This window comes from Apteryx rowi, unplaced genomic scaffold (assembly GCF_003343035.1).
Source record: "Apteryx rowi isolate R43461 unplaced genomic scaffold, aptRow1 scaffold_72, whole genome shotgun sequence".
Classification (NCBI taxonomy): Eukaryota; Metazoa; Chordata; class Aves; order Apterygiformes; family Apterygidae; genus Apteryx; species Apteryx rowi.
In genome coordinates, this window is record NW_020451005.1 from 404289 (window position 1) to 422894 (window position 18606).

The 18606-nt window shown below is 36.0% G+C and overlaps 1 protein-coding gene across 1 annotated transcript in view; it reads right to left on the reverse strand.

Moving 5' to 3' along the window:
• The window catches only part of DCLK2 (doublecortin like kinase 2), an 87979-nt gene that overhangs the window by 31980 nt on the left and 37393 nt on the right, over positions 1-18606 (reverse strand). The window contains exons 3-7 of the mRNA XM_026087537.1: positions 11854-11956; positions 9638-9739; positions 8251-8301; positions 5020-5114; positions 774-776 (exon numbers count right to left, since the gene is read on the reverse strand). Of these exons, the coding sequence (XP_025943322.1) occupies positions 774-776; positions 5020-5114; positions 8251-8301; positions 9638-9739; positions 11854-11956 (354 nt within the window). The remainder of the gene's footprint in view (positions 1-773; positions 777-5019; positions 5115-8250; positions 8302-9637; positions 9740-11853; positions 11957-18606) is intronic.

The window sequence follows — 18606 nt, forward strand, 5'->3', positions numbered from 1 at the left end:
CCTGAGAGTTTAGRAGAGAGTGTGAACTCTTACAGCTTCAGAAAAATTCCTTGATATTCTCAAATCATATCTTTCTTTGTCTTCATGAAAACACTAAAATTGCTGATTAATCTAACTGTAGACCATAAATATTCTACTGAAATTTTGAAATAACTGTTTGCAGAAGTATTCTCTGAAATTTGGGACCTCCTTCACAGTTTCAGTGTAATTAATCTTGAAAAGCTGTGATCAGGAAGGGCAAAAGGACATTTGAAAAAAATAAATGAAATGGTATTTAAATATTCAGTATTTCCAGTGAGATATGGTCAGTCATTTATAATGTTCAATACTAACATAATCTGTATGACAGAAACAATATACAACACCTCTACAGTTTTCAAGTGATACCCAAACTCTGCTAGTAACCTAATGATACTGTAGAGTTACTTGTAACAATACAATAGCCAAAAACATTCATGGTATTGCAAAGATACTATGGCACGCATTTTGGTGTACTGCTCCAGAAACACTGAAGAACCACATAAAGATTACCCTTTTTCTGAAGAGATTTTTAGTTGCATCATATTATGTAAAGTTTTTAGCCAGATAATGAGTGGACTTAATACTAAGTGCCATACCTCAGTTTCCACACCAGCACAGATTAGCTGTCTCTTTCTATCCATTGTACGAGCAATAAAGGTGCTGAACTGTAAATTACCAAGGGCAAGGGAAATAAAGAATTCCTCTGTGTCACTAGGTTGGATAATTCTATGCAAATATTTTTAATATACAACTTGCTAACGGGAGTGCATGTGTGCAAAATTGAAGACATTAAAGCCTTGATGAAGTCTTTAATCCATCAAATCACTTAAGCACATGTTTAGCTTCAAGTACATTAACAGTCTCATTGAAGTAAAAGGGGCTACTCAATAGCTTAAAGTTAAGCAAGTGCTTAAGTGATTTGTTGGATCAGCTTTTAATACCCTTTCACTTTGGTCATTTGGCCAATCAATTGAAAAAGTCTTACTGAGGCAAAATCAAGCACAACGCTCTTTAGCATAATTGGGATTCCAAGAAATGCCTCAACTGTAAAGCTTCTTTATTTGTATTTTTTTTTTTTTTTTTTGGAAAAGATGTCTAGACTTTCATGGTACTTAATTTCAAGAGGGGACATCAAAACACATCCAAATAGGCACAAGGAAATTACAACACCACTTTTCAAGGTCTCATATTTTAATCGTTTCTTCCTAGAATGCCCTGGATGGTTTGATTAACAGTTTCAAATTGGGAATTAGACTTTTATAGTACAAATGATACTTAGTAACAGATATACCAGAAGAGTTAGAGTCAAAGTACCCCTAACAGCATTATATATCTAGGTCTATAAACGCTCTCTTAGAGCCAAAAAAAAAGGGCTATACTTTTCAACTGTCACTTGCCTAGAACAGCAAAAAGTCTCTTCTCAATCATTTGTCCTGTGTCACCTAATGTACTAATCTATGAGCAAATTCTAATATCTGTGGAAAAGCTAAAAGAAAAATAAAAAAACACAGCCCACTCATCCAGAAAAGCATATTGTACAGAGAAGTCATTTATGTCCGTGCTTGTTACCTTTCATATTTAAATACTTGCCTTGAAACAAACCCTCTGTGAAGTGAAATGCTTAATAACGGGCTAAAACTGTGAGGTTAAAAATAAACAACTTTCAATAAAAATACCTAGTAGCATGCAACTGTGTGTGCTGCTTTAAGGTGTATCCTTATTTATTTACTCAACTACACTCAAAAGACATGACATCATGTCATCTGTACTTGTTCCTTACTGGAATGAAAGGGGTTGCAGAAAGATCCTATAGCCATTGCTGAGGTTAAATTCCTATGACTTCAATGTCATCTCAGACTCCAATACAATTTTTTTAAATGTTTCTGCAAGGCAAGGATCTTGGACAGGCCTAACCTGGCGCACTGGCTTACAGTACTGAACAATTAGTAGCACAAAGAGATTCTGGATGAAAGAGCTAAAAAGGGCAGAAGAAAAGCCCTTCTCTTAAAAGATAAGCTGTTCATCAGGAGTTATTTCCTGCAAGGAGTTTTCTGTTTCTGAGCGTAMCACTTCTACTGATCTAGTGTTGTGAAGGAGAAGGAATTCTTGGGGACTGAAAAGGTTTCGCTTTAAAAGAAGTGGCATGCAGAGAATATGATGCAAGACTCAATGTCTGAGACTGAGAAAAAGATTGGTGTTGCATTTGGTATTTTTTGCTAGTTTACTGCTTTGACGACAAGGATTATCACAAGCTCTACATTCATCTTCACTTCTATTAGCCAGCTTCTAGCCTATGGTTGCACATATTTTGCTCTGGCAATCAGAAGAACACAGGTTTTTAAGGAGTTTTGTGTGCAGCTGCTCTGATGGTCTGCTCTTTACAGCGAACAGAAAAATCAACCCCGATTTGTTCCCTTTTCCCAACAAAAAGAACACACAGTAATTATGCAAGATCAGATTCTCCTACAAGGCAAGTTAACTATTTTATCAATAAAATAACAGGAAATTTATTTTCTTCATAGAACACGAACAAACTTAGAGAAAGAGGGGCCTGCCTTTTAATCTGCCATTCTTGTAGGACCACAACCTCTTTTTCTGACTTACAGATTAAATATACTTGTGTTATTAGCTTTCCTAAAACTTCTAAGAACAAAAAAAATACCATAAGAGAGTTTATTTTCAGTATTCCAAACAAAAAAAAAGACACCACTATCAAGCTGCCCCTTGTTCATATACAATCATATTTTTATTTTAACATTTTCCTAGGTGTTCCTGTTTCATACCCTACAAAAATAAACATATAGGCTTTCTACACAACAGCACAGCCAAAATATTGCATTTCAAAAGCCAGCAAAATCAGAAATATACTTTATTTTTTCATTGTCTGCCATGGTGTTTATATCCATGATATTTATTCAGCTGCAGTCGTGGCACCTTCTTTATACAAGACCAGGAGTCCAGACTACTTGTCTGTGCAGTGATGTGGTCTTATCAACAGGGAACTCTTAACTTTGAAAAGCAATAACCTAAAAATAATAAAACTGCTCTCTGCCTTCCCTCAGTTTTCCTCATCAGACAGGCCAAGATCAATCCTACAAAAACAAAAGTAGGTTTCTTAAGATTCTGGTTTCCCTTAAAACCATGCCTCCCTGTTACTGGTTTGATGTTGATTTCTTTGAATTTCACTCATACTTAGCAGGATACTGTTCCCAAACAGTCATGACTGCTAGAACATATCCAAGAAAAAAACGGTCATTGCAAAGTGCACTCATTCCTTTTGGAACCTGTCCTGACATTCACCAGATTACTTTATCTATCTTTAGTCTCAGGAGCACAGCTGGGATCCTCCTACTAAACAGATGCATGCCAGTGGGATAAAGCCAGAGGTAGTCACTACTTCAGTAACACACGTTAGATATGAGATGATTCATTTCTTTTTGCTGTTTTCCAGCCCTTTGGTCATATAGGGATGACTTATTTGACATGAAAACCCATTAGTACCCAGCATCAATTAAATTCCAAAATGAAAAAGCACAACAGCCTACTTCAGTGAAACTGACAGTGAAGGGGAAAGATGACATGTTCACTTCCCTGAAAATGGCTTGTTACTATAAGAATTATCTCTGTCTTAATGGAGCTTTAATCTGCTAAAAGCAGATGGGAAAGCATGAGAAAAAAAGAACCAAATTTTCTGGTTTCTAAAATTGTAATTTCATTAAAGAAAGACAAAAAGAGCATCTGTTAAATATAGCTTCAGACCAGCCAAGAAGAGAGCCTCAAGTCCAATGATTTTGGTGTCCTCTACTGTAAATCTTATTGGAGAGCTGTCCAGACAAATTCTAAAATATGTAACTCTAACTTTCAACATCAGCAATGTTATTATTGCTCTTGAATGTGCATTACAGAAGTCTGTTGTCAAGGCAGAGGATACAGGGAAAGACCAATCTACGGTCTACAATGGTAGAACTCAGTGACATATGGCAGAGATCGACACCATGTACCAAACAACTAAAAATATATTAGAATTTATCAAAGATCAAAATCTTTTTCTCAGGATTATCACAGAAGCCTGCAGAAACACATGCAATACTCCAGGCAAAACGGACAAAGACTCAGTAACAATTAGCATGTCAAAACCCAAATCTAAATACTATTCTAATCACGTCCTTTTGCTGGTCTCTTAATTGAGATAACAGTTTTCCATAAAATTATGCAGCCTCTTCACAACTGTTTTGTTCACCAAGGGGAGCTATTACTTCATCAGAATAATTGGAGAGAAAATCCTCCAGCGTGCTTCCAGAAAGGCTGCAATTGATGATATCATAAGAAAATTCTCCTTTGAAGGACAACTGCAAGAATGTAGCAGTAAGATACTCTGTTCTGCTCCAAACCTTTCCTTTTGTTTTACCAAGCAAAAGGCACAGAACAGCCTCTAAGAACTGCAAATGCTACCATTTCTTAAGCGGGAAAGGAAGAGAATTCCCCTGGTGCACCACAGAGAAAAATCTCAGCCAGATGTCAGGTTGCTCACAAAGGAGCCTCTCACATGCTTACTGCTTTCAGGCAGTAAATTGCATGAAGTGGTGTGCCACAAAATGAAGAAGGGCGCTTCAGAGGAAATTTGGGGCAATGCTACAGAGTGTAAGGCATACAGAAGAGGATACTACATTTATATAGGCTAAAAGAGCATAAATTACTTGGGGGATTTTTCCGGTCCAAGAAACAAAAATCTGAAGGACAAACTGGCAAATTCAAGCTACCATCACTCTCCTTCCCTAAGCTGAGGGTTCCACCCTGCAAACCAAAAAAAAAAACAAAAAACAAACAAACACCTTTTTTCAGATCTCTTTTCCACTTCAACTCAACAATCATACTAGCAAGGCTGCCCTACAGAATTAGAACCCCATTTATTTAGTTAGTTATTAATTCTGGAGCACCACTGTAACACTTCATTCAATGAATAACAAATTCAGTTCTTTTGATGGTTCTGGTACTCACCTTGAGTCCACGAAAGCTTCCTGGACTGGTTGGTGAAGAACTCGAGGACTTGGTAGATTTTGGAGTGGATAACTGACTGCTTGGTGTTCCATTAACTGGCCAAGGCAATGAAAGCAAACAAAGGAAAGAAATGATGAGCAAAAGGAAAAACTAACTTGCTTTTAAACCTAATGTGCCTCTCTGATTAAGTATCACTTAAGTCTGCATATGAAGATCAAAACAGACTCAAAGCATTTAAGAATAAATTACATGCTCTCATACCACACAACTGCTCAAATGGCTGGATATATTATGATCAAGATGACACACATATATCTCATTGTCATTTGAGGGCTTAAAAAGGCCTACTTTCTCCTTCTCCATTGCAAGAGCTTGGGACAAAGAATGACCACAGTCTGTTTTAATTCCATCATTTAATGTGAATATCACCCAATAAAACATGAAGAAAGAAGGTGTTCACAGATACAAACATTTGTCTCTCCATCTCCCCTTTTTGGATCAACACATTACTTTTTAGGTAGAATGTTTCCCAAAACACAAGTATTTTTATACAAAAAACAAACAAGAAACATGAGCTGGTTGGTTGACACAGAGCTTGAAAAGTAGTTCAGAAAAAAAACTGATGTAGGGGAAACCCCCCCAGTTACAAGTTAGTAGGTCATTTCAGAACTTCCAAGAAGTCAGAGTGTCTGCAAAAACATACAATACTCTCCCCTTTGATTTCAAGAGTTCATTCATTTTAACTCCAGTTTTTCAGAGACCTGATACAACTTCTGCTATATCTCTGATGACTTGAATGGCACTTAGGTCAGTCCTTGTATTTTCCTAAAAAAACCCAAACTGATAAATTTTATTATGCAAATGGGATAAAAAAAGTCCATATTAAATGAAGCAACGTATTTTCTCTCTAGCCAAACCTCATTTTTCCCAGTAGAGGAAAACACTAGGCAGAAATTTAAGAGCTAAAAAGGTTCCATAGCTGATTCACACTGAAGAACCCTTTTTTTAAGAAAGGGGGGGGGGAAGCAACCTGCCAAATGGAAATTTAGCTTCCAAGTAAACAGTGATTACACCTCCACATCTCCTTTACACATACAAAAGTCTGTCATGGGTTATGTCTCACTTCTTAACTAGTGCTTTTGAGCTTATTTTACAAGTGTCTGTTAACTTAGAACCCTAAAATTTTCTGAGTGCTAAACACTCCTTCTAACTACTATTTTTACTACTTGAACAGTCAATCTGTCAGTAGGCCAGGCTGACTGCATTGCAACTTCCACACATCCCTGTTGTTCACAACAATCTTTCTCCCCCTGATGTGTGATGTTAAGATACAATTAATTACCATTTAGCTACAGAGTAAATCTATCATGAAATCTGATGGCTTGGATTTACATTCCCAGATCTTTTTCTGGACTAAGAGCTTACTCTTTTCTACTGAAGTTATTGGAATTTTTTTTTTTTTACTTTAACAAGGGTTGCCATTCAAAACAATAGGCAACTTACTTCGGTTTAAGTTTTTTAAGAAGATGAAAGGCTTTAGGAGCATGAGTTCCTTCTGCTAGCCCTATAAAAACACTGCATCTCATCACTTTGTTTTAGATACCTTTCTTTAAACTCAGCAAAACAATGCTTCCTTATTTTATAACGACTTTGCTGGTATGAAGATGAACAGGGTTACTGAATGCTCACTTACTGTTTTCTGCTTCTTGGAAGGTCATACACAATTTACTTTAGGCATCAGAAACAGTTCTGAGCTGTAAAGAGGCTAGTTCATGAACAAAAATCAGATGTTTCCATAGAAGAATCTGCCTCCAAATGACCAACTATTACTACAAGAGCAAAAATCCAATTATTCACAAATTCACTTTATACAGCTCATAGAAAGGTCATTCTTTCCTGAACATGACCATCAAGGCCTACACTATGACGCATCCTTAGTTACTGTCTCTAAGTCACTACCATCTTTTTAAGCATGGACAGACCCACTAAACTGGGTGTTTAACATAATCCTAATTGTGCAAGGAAGAGCCTCCCAGCGTACACTCACAGTACTTTAACTCTTTACTAAGATTCTTAGATGCGCTTGGTGTACAAGTGCAGTGCTCCAAGCCAGGGGTTCGACTCGATGACCTCCACAGTTCCCTTCCAGCCTGTATCCTTCTATGATTTTATGCCAAGTGGCACATTCTGCTGAGAAGCCTATTTAAAAGAGCTGTCTGTAGATATGGTTTGTCCAATGTTTCCTATGATTGACTGCATGTGAGTTGGCACACATCTCTAACAACAGTAAAAGCCCTACCTCCAATATGTAAAAATCTCGCATGTATAGGAAGTCAGCCAGCTGCTATTTGAGACAGCAGTATTTTTTTTACTCAGAAAACATACAAGCAATCTGTATTTATTTTTGGCACTTAAGCTTGTTCATTGCTATTGATTTTTGTTTTACTAAATCTATAGGCAAAACTTTCCTTTCTAGTTTATTTTCTAAGTATCAGTTCTTTTGATGTGGACCCTGTTTCTTTCTACATGTATGGGGCAGGTTGAATATATAGAAAATAATTTTCTTCTCTGTAGTTCCTTAAGTAGGACATATTAGCCTAAAACTCTTTAGCATATGGAAAACTGAGAAACCTGTGAGTATCTTATAAAAAGTTGAATTCAAATATGGTCCAAAGTCACAACTTCTTTGCTAATGAAAGCAAGTATGTTTCTTAAAAAAGCCTTAGTGTTTTAGAGCAATGCCAGAGATAACTTTCCTGAAGGTTTAAATGAGCCTTTTGTTGTTTTAGAACTTAGGCTGAAATAACATAATTAAAGAAAGGAATATAAGAAACTGCAACTAAAGTGCAAAACTATGGTACACATTCTTGCACTGCTTTTTTCAGCAGGTCTTACCCCTCTCTTTCTGCCTTGGTTGAAATTTTCTACTATCATAGGTTTTAGAATACAGATGTACTGCTCCTCAGGATGTTCCTCTACTTGCGGTCAAATTGTACCTTTGCAAATCTAACTGACACCATTAGCCAATGTCCAACAACTATAAAGCATCATTTATCTTATCTCACCCAGATGATCTGTTTTAACAAGCAAGCTAGACCCATTATGCCTCTGGTTTACAGAGCACAAAATGTATGTTTCAGGCTTTAAAAACACTGACAAATACAGAGAAAAGGGTAAATGGACAGGAAGGAGACACACTGGTGATATACAGCCATAATAATAATGGCTCACCTGGGGATTTTGATGTAGAATAAGCACTGGAGTAGTGGCCACCCCTCTTTACTGTACTCATATATTTGACACAAAGGAAAAAGACATTAAGGAGAGAGGTTATTAAACAGCTCTGAACATGCATGATAGGAAGAAGGGTAAATAAAGATAACTAAAGACTACACGAGAAAAAATGCCAAGTAAATAGAAGAATAAATACCAGACACTTTGTATAAAATTTTCAAATTAACCTAACCAATGGAGGTGTCCAAGTAGAAATAAGTAAGGAAATGACAGCGCTGATTCTAAGTACTCTGGATGAAATTCATTGTTGATAGATATCCCATGCAATTTCATTGGAGTTAACAGGATTGCACGAAATGTAGATCATTTGTGAAACTTGCCCTTCACGCTACATTTTTCTTTTTGTTGTTATTGCAAACCTTCTTTGAAGCCTTTTAGTTAAATAGTCAAACTTTATAAACAGATGATAAATATTCAACTTTTAAAGAACTCAAAGACATAAAATGACTTTAACCAGCATCAATTAAGCAAAACAAATATTGATATGGATATGAGAATATGGAACATGTTGCAGTTTTGAATACACGCACAGGGGCTTACATGCATAGTTACAACCAGAACAGAGCATTGTATATTTACATATTCAATGGTTTGATTTCAGGGCTACTTCTCCAGGTCTAAGGAAAAAAAATCAATTAAGTTTTATTATATTTAGAAAATAAATGCAGAGCTAAAAAAGGAAAAACAAGTTTCTTCTTTCTATTTATTTGCACAAAAACCTCAATGTTTGAAACACAGGGTATTCAGTCAAACTGCAGGTGAATACACAATGTGAATATTTCTGTGAAAGTATAGGAAACACAGGAAAGAATTTCTCTTTTAATGGGCAATAACATTCCAGAACAGCTCCTAAAAGTATTTGAAACATCAAAATCCTGTATTTTGATAATATTTGGCTTATATAGCAAAAACCTTTCAAATTCAAAACACTTAAGGGTATACTTTAGTTCAAAGAATATGAGTTTAACCACATAGCCATCCTGTAGTTAATAAAGAGTATAATAAAGAAAATCAAGTGCCATGCTTAAAATGTATTTCAAGTGTACAACTAGCACAAATTATTCTAGTGTTCACAAAAGGAAACTTTTTGTGTTAATTAAAAAAAATAGGAAGCCTGTTTCTTCTCAGGATTCAAAACTAAATATATATTCTATTATAAATTAATAACTACTAAATCTATGAGAAACTGTTGTAAGTATTTTTCCCTTCAAGAAACAAAGCATGGCACTTGTATTTTACATAGAGACAAGAGTTTCTTCACCCCATTCAGCAAATTTTAAGTTCCATATATTTTATGTGCTCAGCTCTTTCCTATAAGTTGTACCTGAGGCAGGTGATTTGCTTCGACGTGAAGGTCCTGGACTTTTGGATCCAGAATTCTTTATGCCAGATGATCGGGAATAAGATGACTTCATAACACGGCATTCTACAAGCAGACAGATGGCGTTTAGAAAACAATTCTGTATACAGGCTTCCTCCAAACCCTGCTGTTGCTGTTTATTGTCCAGAAAATGAATCAGTATTTTCTAAACATTCTTGCCTACCTGAATGAAACAAATTTATAAAAGAATCTCAGAACTTGAACCCACATACCATACAAAACTTTTTGTGCTGGTCAAATGCTGCAATATTTTGAATGTAGTATTTCTTCATCCCTTGAAATCGGATTATGACTACAGTTCAAATTTGTACCTAGGCACAGCTGAAAGAGTAAAGGAGTCAGCTGATGCCAAGGTTCCTCTGAGAGCTCAGTAAGTCTTGCATGCTGTAATGAGAGCTTCACATAGGGCACAGCAAGGTCAACTCATCTTCTTTTGCAAGAAACTGACATTCTGATCAATTTTTTAAAGATATGAAAAATGCCTACAGTTTCCAAAAGGTGAGACAACATGCCATTTACCATCAGCTATGTATCATTAAATAAAGCACAACCTAAATGGGAAAGGAATCAATAGTCATATATGTATTGACATTTTAGAAACATTTTAATTCCTACAGTTAGCATCCACTGGAAATCTCTCCCAATCAAATCGTATCAATTTCCCTTCTAACTTTCCCTGTTATTTATCACTATGATGTCAAAGTAATCCAAGTCAAAATCAGAACTGGTTAAGCAGAGATGCCTCCCCTGCCAGTCAAGTCATGTCCACATCTTTCTTTAAACTTCTTTTCTTCATTAAGACATCCAGAAATGTTACAGGAAGCAGGGACCAAAGAATGTGAAGAGAGAAAGAAAGAAAAACACCCTCAGTCACTGGGTTCTCAGTGAGAAGATGAACCCAATTAGTCTGTGCAGAGTGTAAAGGGAAAAGCAAGCTTATGGCCTTAAGATCTGCAAAGGAAATTATGATTTTGCCCAGACTGGGATTTGCAGTGTGAGCTAATACAACCACTTTCTCCCACGCCTGCATGAGAATAAAATTATGTCTTAGCTAGTTTAAAACTATGTTAAAAAGACACCATCCTTGTCACAATTATACTATTTGAATCAACATGGTCAGGCAGTTTTGGAAAAACAGCATGTTGCCAGTAACAGTAGAATGGCAGCTAGTTGAATCCCCCAACCATCCAAGTACATGGATCACTGTGGTTAGATATATACCTATATTTTTTGATGCAACAAAAGATTTTGTAATGAAATTATCACTTTTGTAAAAATTAGAAAAACAGCACGTGCTTTTGCTTTCAGTTACCTGAGAGCAAGGCAAAAAAATCTTATTCACAACCCGAAGCTCTCCTCAAATAATTTGATAATTCTTGCCAGGGCAAGTTTTCATTACCACAGATTCATTTTTAATAAAATGAAGTCAGTGTGATTCTACAGCTGAACCAATATAGACAGAAAAAACAAGGAGAAAAAGAATGATTTACATGATTTGATATTCCAAGCCAATTCTAAAACTCCCTGGTAGAGTTCAGAGCTTTTTCTTGAATTTATGCTACAAATTTTCTCTTTATGGATCAATAGCTTTCTCAAAACAGTTAAATCCGTGATCTGTCAATGGAAGACAGTATCGGCAAAGTCCTTTGTCTTACCTCCTCCCCTCCTGCCCCCAAACCTCCCCCCAAAATCTTCTGATATAAACTGGCTCAATATGTGGTCTATAGCAGAGAAGACTGGAATGTGTGAAATAAGCAGAACAATTCTTCAAGACCTGAAAAGAGCAGCTGCCTCTGTGATTTTTGAAATTTTTCATGAAGACAGCAATATGGAGACCCTCTCAGAGTCCACAGATATCAAAAGAAAATGTTTTTAATGGATTTTAGATCGATTTAGATACATGACTGAATCTTTTAAAATTCAATTCTTCTCCATATTACTTTAGGAACATTGTCTGTTTTCCAAGAAAATAAATCAGGTTTATTAGGACACTTTTAGATATATAGGAGTTAGATGATGATTTGGAGAAACATTTTAATGAACAGGAAAATATATTCCAATGCATATTTTCCTAAAACATGTAGCTGTTGAAGAGTGAATGTGGAGGGAGATCTCAGTGAAGTTGACTCTTTCAGTGGGTTCAGGATGTACAGTCTTACCGCTGTGATCCAACACGAAGTCATCCTGAGCATACCGGTACTTCTCAGGTCCACATGCAATGAAGACATCATCATCTCCAAAAAAGTCCTGCAAGCATGTCACCTTGACAGCAAAATATACAAAGAAAAATAAATAAATGCAGTATTTTCAAACACTAAATTTGTAGTTAGTCAGCAACACTTATTAAGTTTGTGCTTTCACAGGGGTACCATATGTTCTTTTATAATGACAGAAACATTCCAATTCTCAAGTACTTTAGTTATTCCCCATATAAATAATGGCAGGAAACCTCAGTTGCAGAAATGGAAAAAATGACTGCCGCTTACCTGCAAAAACACCTTCTCTTATATTTAATACTTGTATTTTCACCTATAACTTCATGTGCATGCTGATGGCTTTGACAGAAACAGGTACAAACAGTACCAAAGTGGCAAAGCTTCTTGTATTAATTGCTTATGGGAAAATCCTTCTTCCACTTAAAAATAATGCATCTACAAGTTTGTTTTTCTATGTTCAAAGGCATTGAATATTAATGTTTTAATATACTGTTACCAAAACTACTTCCCCTTTTACTAAAAGGCATTTCCTAATAAAGAAAACTTCAAAAGCTTAAAAAAAAAAAAGAAAAAAAAAGTCAGCTTGTCCTGGAGCAAATATATGCTTTAAAAAGAAACAAAATTAAAAAACTTCACAAGAAATCCAAAGAAACTCCTTCTTGCAAGCACTTTTTTGTGTAGTAGCTAGTAGTAAGATTTTTTTTTTAATGTAAACTGATTAAAGTTTTCCCACAGAACGTATTTTAAAAGTCCTCCCTTTCCCTATCCTGATTCCTTTCTAAAATTTCATACCCTGAACAAGATCTGGAAATAAAACCTATGCAGAAACTAAGAAAATTAGAATCATTAGGTAAGACCACATAATTGAAGAAGTAAAAGAAACAACTGCTTCTAGGTAAATAGGTTTTCTTCCTTTCCAGATACCTGTCAACACCATTTGCATATTTTTTCTCACAATGATAATAGTAAACACTGGCAGATATCGAGGAAGGGCCCCCTCCTGCCTACAGCAGAAAGATGCTCAGCATATCAACGAGGTTCAGCTCTCTGCAAGAGCCCTCAGGCCAGGCATTCACAGCAGGACAGTAGTCATGGCAGCTAACCCAGGAACAGCAGCAGCTGCCCTTGCAGTAAGGTCCTCACTACAGTGCAAGTGCAGTTCTGAGCATTTGTTTTACTGTATTACGAAGCCAAAGGGTCCCAGCCCTCACCAAAATCCTTTCACTTTTAGCTCATCATCATTATAACGAAAATCTACCACCACTGACTAGAGACATTTTCAAACGTACTTCAACCAGCTGCTTCTAGTTTAACTGAGGAGGCAATAACAACTGGTCCCCAAAGCCCCGACAAATTCAGACAAGTTTTGCTAACGTGGGATTTATTCCTCTCTGCTTAATAATCACCTCTAGTAATAGGAGGACTTGTTACAATTTCCACAGATTTCAGGCCTGTTTTTTCAAGAGCATTACTGTTAATATAAAAACTAGCTTTAGAAATAAAAATCAAATACTATTCTCTCCTATGAAGAGGAGGAGGGGAGAGAATCCAATAAGCTGTCCAAACCCACAGTTATATGAAAAGTTGTGAGAAAGATTTCCAAATATGTATCCCAGCTGCACTGCTGGAAACAGGGATAAATGTTCTATGAAGCATAAGTTCACACTCAAAACATCAAAACTTGGTGCCATTTCCACGAGCTCTATGCACCCATCACTACTCTACTCATTTCCGTGGTACCCTGGCAGTGCAGTTTCCAGCAGGTTACAGTTAACTGCTGTGGCTTAGCAGAGCCTAACATGAATCTTTCTGTTCTGAGTTAAAGGCCCCCCTTTAACTCACCTAACCTAAAATCCAAGATGAGAGTAAAAGAGCTGAGAATGACAAGTTACACAATATTTTGGGAAATACATAGGGATATAATTGCATGCAGGATCATCCTTTTGTAGAGAAAACTACAAAGGAAGGATCAAATCTGTGCACAAAAGACAACACAGGTACTCTTGGAAATTCAACTTAAAATCTTCTGTAAATGGACAATGAGGAGGGGAAGTAAAGACTTTTAAAAAGGTACTAATGTCTGCAGATACTTTCTCCCCGTGTTCATGTATATAGAGGAGTAATCAGCAAAAATGGAGCAATCAGCAACAACGGCAACATGACTAACAGTAATCAGATAAACTGCTGGAGGTGGAGCAATGGTACCTGCATCTTGGAGGGCAGTCGAATGCCAGCTTCTCAGTTTGCTCACCCACTGTATACCTGACCTGTGTGACTGCCAGCTGCCAGTCACGGGTGGGACAGCCCAATGAAAGACTTTAGCTTACTGTAAAAGGTATCCAGTTATATTTATAACTGGAAGCCAGATAAATGCAAGAACGAGAAAGATTTACATAGATGCTCACTATATTCCAACAGGGAATACTGGCAATCCTTCATCTTGCTACAAATAGTCTGGACTGGCTATTCATAAAAAGTACAAGGAGGAAAAAAAATAAAACAAACAAACAAACAAAGTGCATTTAACAAGCAATGAACATCTACTAGAAATTACCAAGCCCAAATAACCAAATCATGTCTTAAGGGTAGTATTTTTAAAACCAAGTTCATGGAAATCTGTTTTTTCCTGGAAGTACAACCTAATAGCTAACTTTGTAGGCCTTTATCATAACAAAGTCAAAAGAGCAGCTCCCAAGGTGCAAATAAATGCTAAAATAAATGTCTTTTATTTCCCACAGAATTAAAATTATTATATAAGTTGGAGCTAATGATAACAGTGCTCAATTGGTTTGTGTGGAAAAAAAGTATCAAAGGAAAGCTGAACTGAATTAATTGTTTGTACTGGGTTTTGAATGTTGCTGGTCTACTGTGGTCTGACTCACAAACCACACAATTCTATTCCAGTCAAAGATCATCTACATTTAGATTATATAGCAATTGTTTATTGCTTTGAGCAAGATTCAGTCAATCTACAGTTTTATAAACAAAAAGTTTTTAAAATCTATTGTTTTTTTTTAAAGTGTTTCTTTAGCAGTAGAACATGCGCTTTTGCTAGGAAAATGATCAAAATCATTTTGTGGGTAGTCCGATATGAAAAGCATGCCAGCCTTTCCAGTAATTTAGGTATCAAAATTTGGTTTGTGAAACTAGCGTGCGACTCTTCACTAAATGCCTATTTATTGCATCTTACCCATTCTGTGCTTGTTCCTCTGTGCATGCTGCTGAAAAAACTGCTCAGTGCTTCAAAATATGTCCTAAAATGCTTTTCAGAGGAACAAAGATGGTGTTAGTTAAGCTGCACATAAGTATATCATAGCAATAACAGTCAAACCTGTGGTCATTTTTCCAAGCAAGAACTCTCTCGCTAGTCCTGAATCTGTAAGCTTCTATGCAAGAAGTCTAAAATGTAAAAAGCTTTAGACACCTTAAAGAGGTTAAGCATCAAGAAGAGATCTGATTTTCAATCAGATCAGCATTGCGACCTTCTTTAAAGTTACAGTCGTGAAGTCATTTTTGAGATTCAGATCAGGTCATTTCCTAGTTAATATGCATAAAAGTTCTATACAAGCACTTAGAACATATGCTTTCCATCTGTGGCCTTGCAGAAAAGCTGTATCAAAACGTCTTTCTCCTGTCTGTGGCTGTAATTATCACAGATAATCTTTTTTAATAGGAACAAGATGAACCCAATTTGTTTGTATAGAGAAACAATGAAAAAAAATCTATTTTAAGTACTTTTTTTTTTTTAATGAAGATATACACAGTTGCATGAGAAAGTTCTTTAGGGTTTATCATTATAGCCAACACTTGACAGGCTTACACCAAAGGACTTTCATGCTTCCTTTAATTTCTCTTTTCTCTTTAGAAATACAAAAGTGAAACATACTTTGAAAAACTACTTTAGAAAGGCTTTAAAAATTTTAGCTTGTTAAGTATGGATGTTTTAATTAACATGTTTTAAATGTGTTAAATCCTATTTATGTTTCTAAGTATAATACCCTTTCCTAGTCAAACATTGCCTATGTTCTGCTGGTAATTTCACTGTCTTCTCTATATTTAGAATAAAACTAGACCTATTGGTACTCCTCTGACTACCTAAAACACAACCAGCTGCACTGCTTCTGCTCAAAACGTCACTCTACCTACCTGAGCACTGCATATTTGGATACTACAGTTTGGACTTCTACCCAGTCCTTTAAAAATACCTCTAATGGCTTAGCATTACAAGCAGAAATGCAAAGCAATAGGAAGAAGCAAAAATGTTGTGTGAGAAGTCTGAGAATAAACACAACTGGAAGTCAACATTACTTTTTGTTTTTTAGAACCATTGCATTTTCTATTTTGTGCATCTGTTTCAAAAGAATCTATTCCCTTGGATTCTCATCACAGTTTTCTGTGAGAACGTACAAATGACTCTGGGTATCGCTGCTTTTTGATGACCACAAAAAGGCTGTGTTCATCATTAGACTAAAGATCAGAGGCAACATGATCCAAGTGGCAGCACCAAGAGAATTAAACTGTAATTGGCTTCAACTGCAAGAAAACCAAACAAAAATGTAAGAGACTGAGTGATCTGATGAACCAAAACTGGAATTGCTTGTTACAAAAAAAGCAGGTACTTTTCATGTAACTTTTTTTTCAATTGACAAATTCTTGGGACATTAATGGAAGAAGTTTTTTATAAAACACAAAAACCTTTCTAACAGAGCAACATAATAGTAAATATGCACTATGCTACAGAAGTAGAAGGGTTCACAGAAGTTTGCAAGACCATTAATGGTAAAAGTACTTTGAAATCTCACAACTGAAAGCACAAACGTGGTTTACAAATAGGAAAAAAAAAGCACAAATTTATAGGATTGGGCAAAAAAATCAAGTCAGAATGTGAAAATGGTAGTTGCGGAGTTGACAGGGAATAAAGAGAAACACATCCATTTGAAAATCTATTTCCTGATCCCCTGTTAGGCGCCTAACGCAGTCCTCTCAAGTGATAACATATTCACGAATTAAATTTACCTCTTAAATAAGTTTATATTTCTGACAAATATTTATAACCAATCTAAGAAGTTTGCTCTACCCAAAGAAATATTGCTTCAGTCAGATCAAGCTACAGGACTAGAGTATACAAACTGTGATCCTACAGACAGCCCTTTCCCAGTACTATCACATATGCCTAGAAATGTAATTTGCACCAACACCTAATGCTGGCTCTGAATCTGAGAGGCAGAAGACACATTTCCATCAGAAGACACAATAACAGCAATCCATCTTTTATAGACAGAATTCAACAGGAATTGAATAACTATTCTTCATGATGAAGTTACAATTAGAAAAGTTGAAYGAACCTTTACCTGCAAGATACTCATCCTTCAACCTCCCACAAAAAAAATCCTACAGAATTTTGAAAAACTGAAACCACAGAGTTTTATAAACACATTAGAAAATTACCAAAGAATTCAATTCCTCTCAAATCTTTAACATTAAAGAGGGTTCTGTAACCAACTATAATTAATCTGATGGTCTCCAATTTCTTTTTTCTACTAGATATTTCATAAAGAAACAGCATTTATTTCCATAGGTGAATCCCTATGTTGTACCAATCTTTCTGTTTCAAGACAAGTCAGACCATCCGGTGTAGCTTTTCACATGGCACCTGGTGATTCAGAGGAAGGAGAAATAACAGGCAGGAAGCAATGACTAGCAAACASAACACAAAGCCAAGCAAACTGTAATTCTCTTGATACAGCAAAATTGGAGGTGTAAAGTGTATTAATATCTCACCTCTTGAGCCACGGAGTACAAAGATGTAATTTTTATTTTAGACTCATTTGCTAACAGTGGAACAGTCAACATAAAGAGAAGGCAGCCTTAAAATATCAATTTATCCCCTAACATGGCTTCATGGAATCAAAACAAATTTACATACAGAAGTAAACTGTATTGTGTTTTTAAATGTTATCTGAGGACTTTATCTACTTCAAAGTTTTAGTAAAAAAAGTAAAGTTTTTAAAAATTAAATCATAAGAGCATGTGCTGGAATTGTATATGTGTTTTCAGCTCAGCAGGAGTTACAACAGGCAGTCGAGGCAGAAACTCTTTAAGAGTTTTTTTTTCCATGTATTGCTGCAACAAAATGCCAATAGCTTGTTTGGTGTCAGCATGACAAATTTAGATATGACCTCCCTGCTAATGCCTTCAATCTGAGGTGTCTCAGCAATCCTCTCTGGGAAATGTTACTCCTCTCTGACTGGGCCAGACTACAATTACGTTGTCCTAAAGGTCGTTACCTTTGCCCTTTGCATCAGCCTTAATTTCTGAGTAATCAGAAGTCAATTATTTGTCTATTTTCCCAGACAAGTCATATTTGTAATCATCATTTTGCTTCCTCTTTTCAAATAAAGTTAGTGTTTCCACTTCTTCACCGCAATACGAACAGTTCCCTTAAAATTCTTGCAGCATTTTCTGAAGCTGTCTGTAACTGTCAGGCTTACAGTTCAAGGGTTTAGACCCATATATTTTTTGAATATATGTACAGCAATTTGTAAACGTTGAGTTTTCCTTGGATAAGGGCAGCTTGTTGTCCTATTTAGGAAAACAGAAAAAATAATATTGAAACAAAGATCATAATGAGAATAACGCTCCCAGGCCAGCTTCCCAAATGACTAGTTAATCAATGGCAATGTCGCATTATTACAG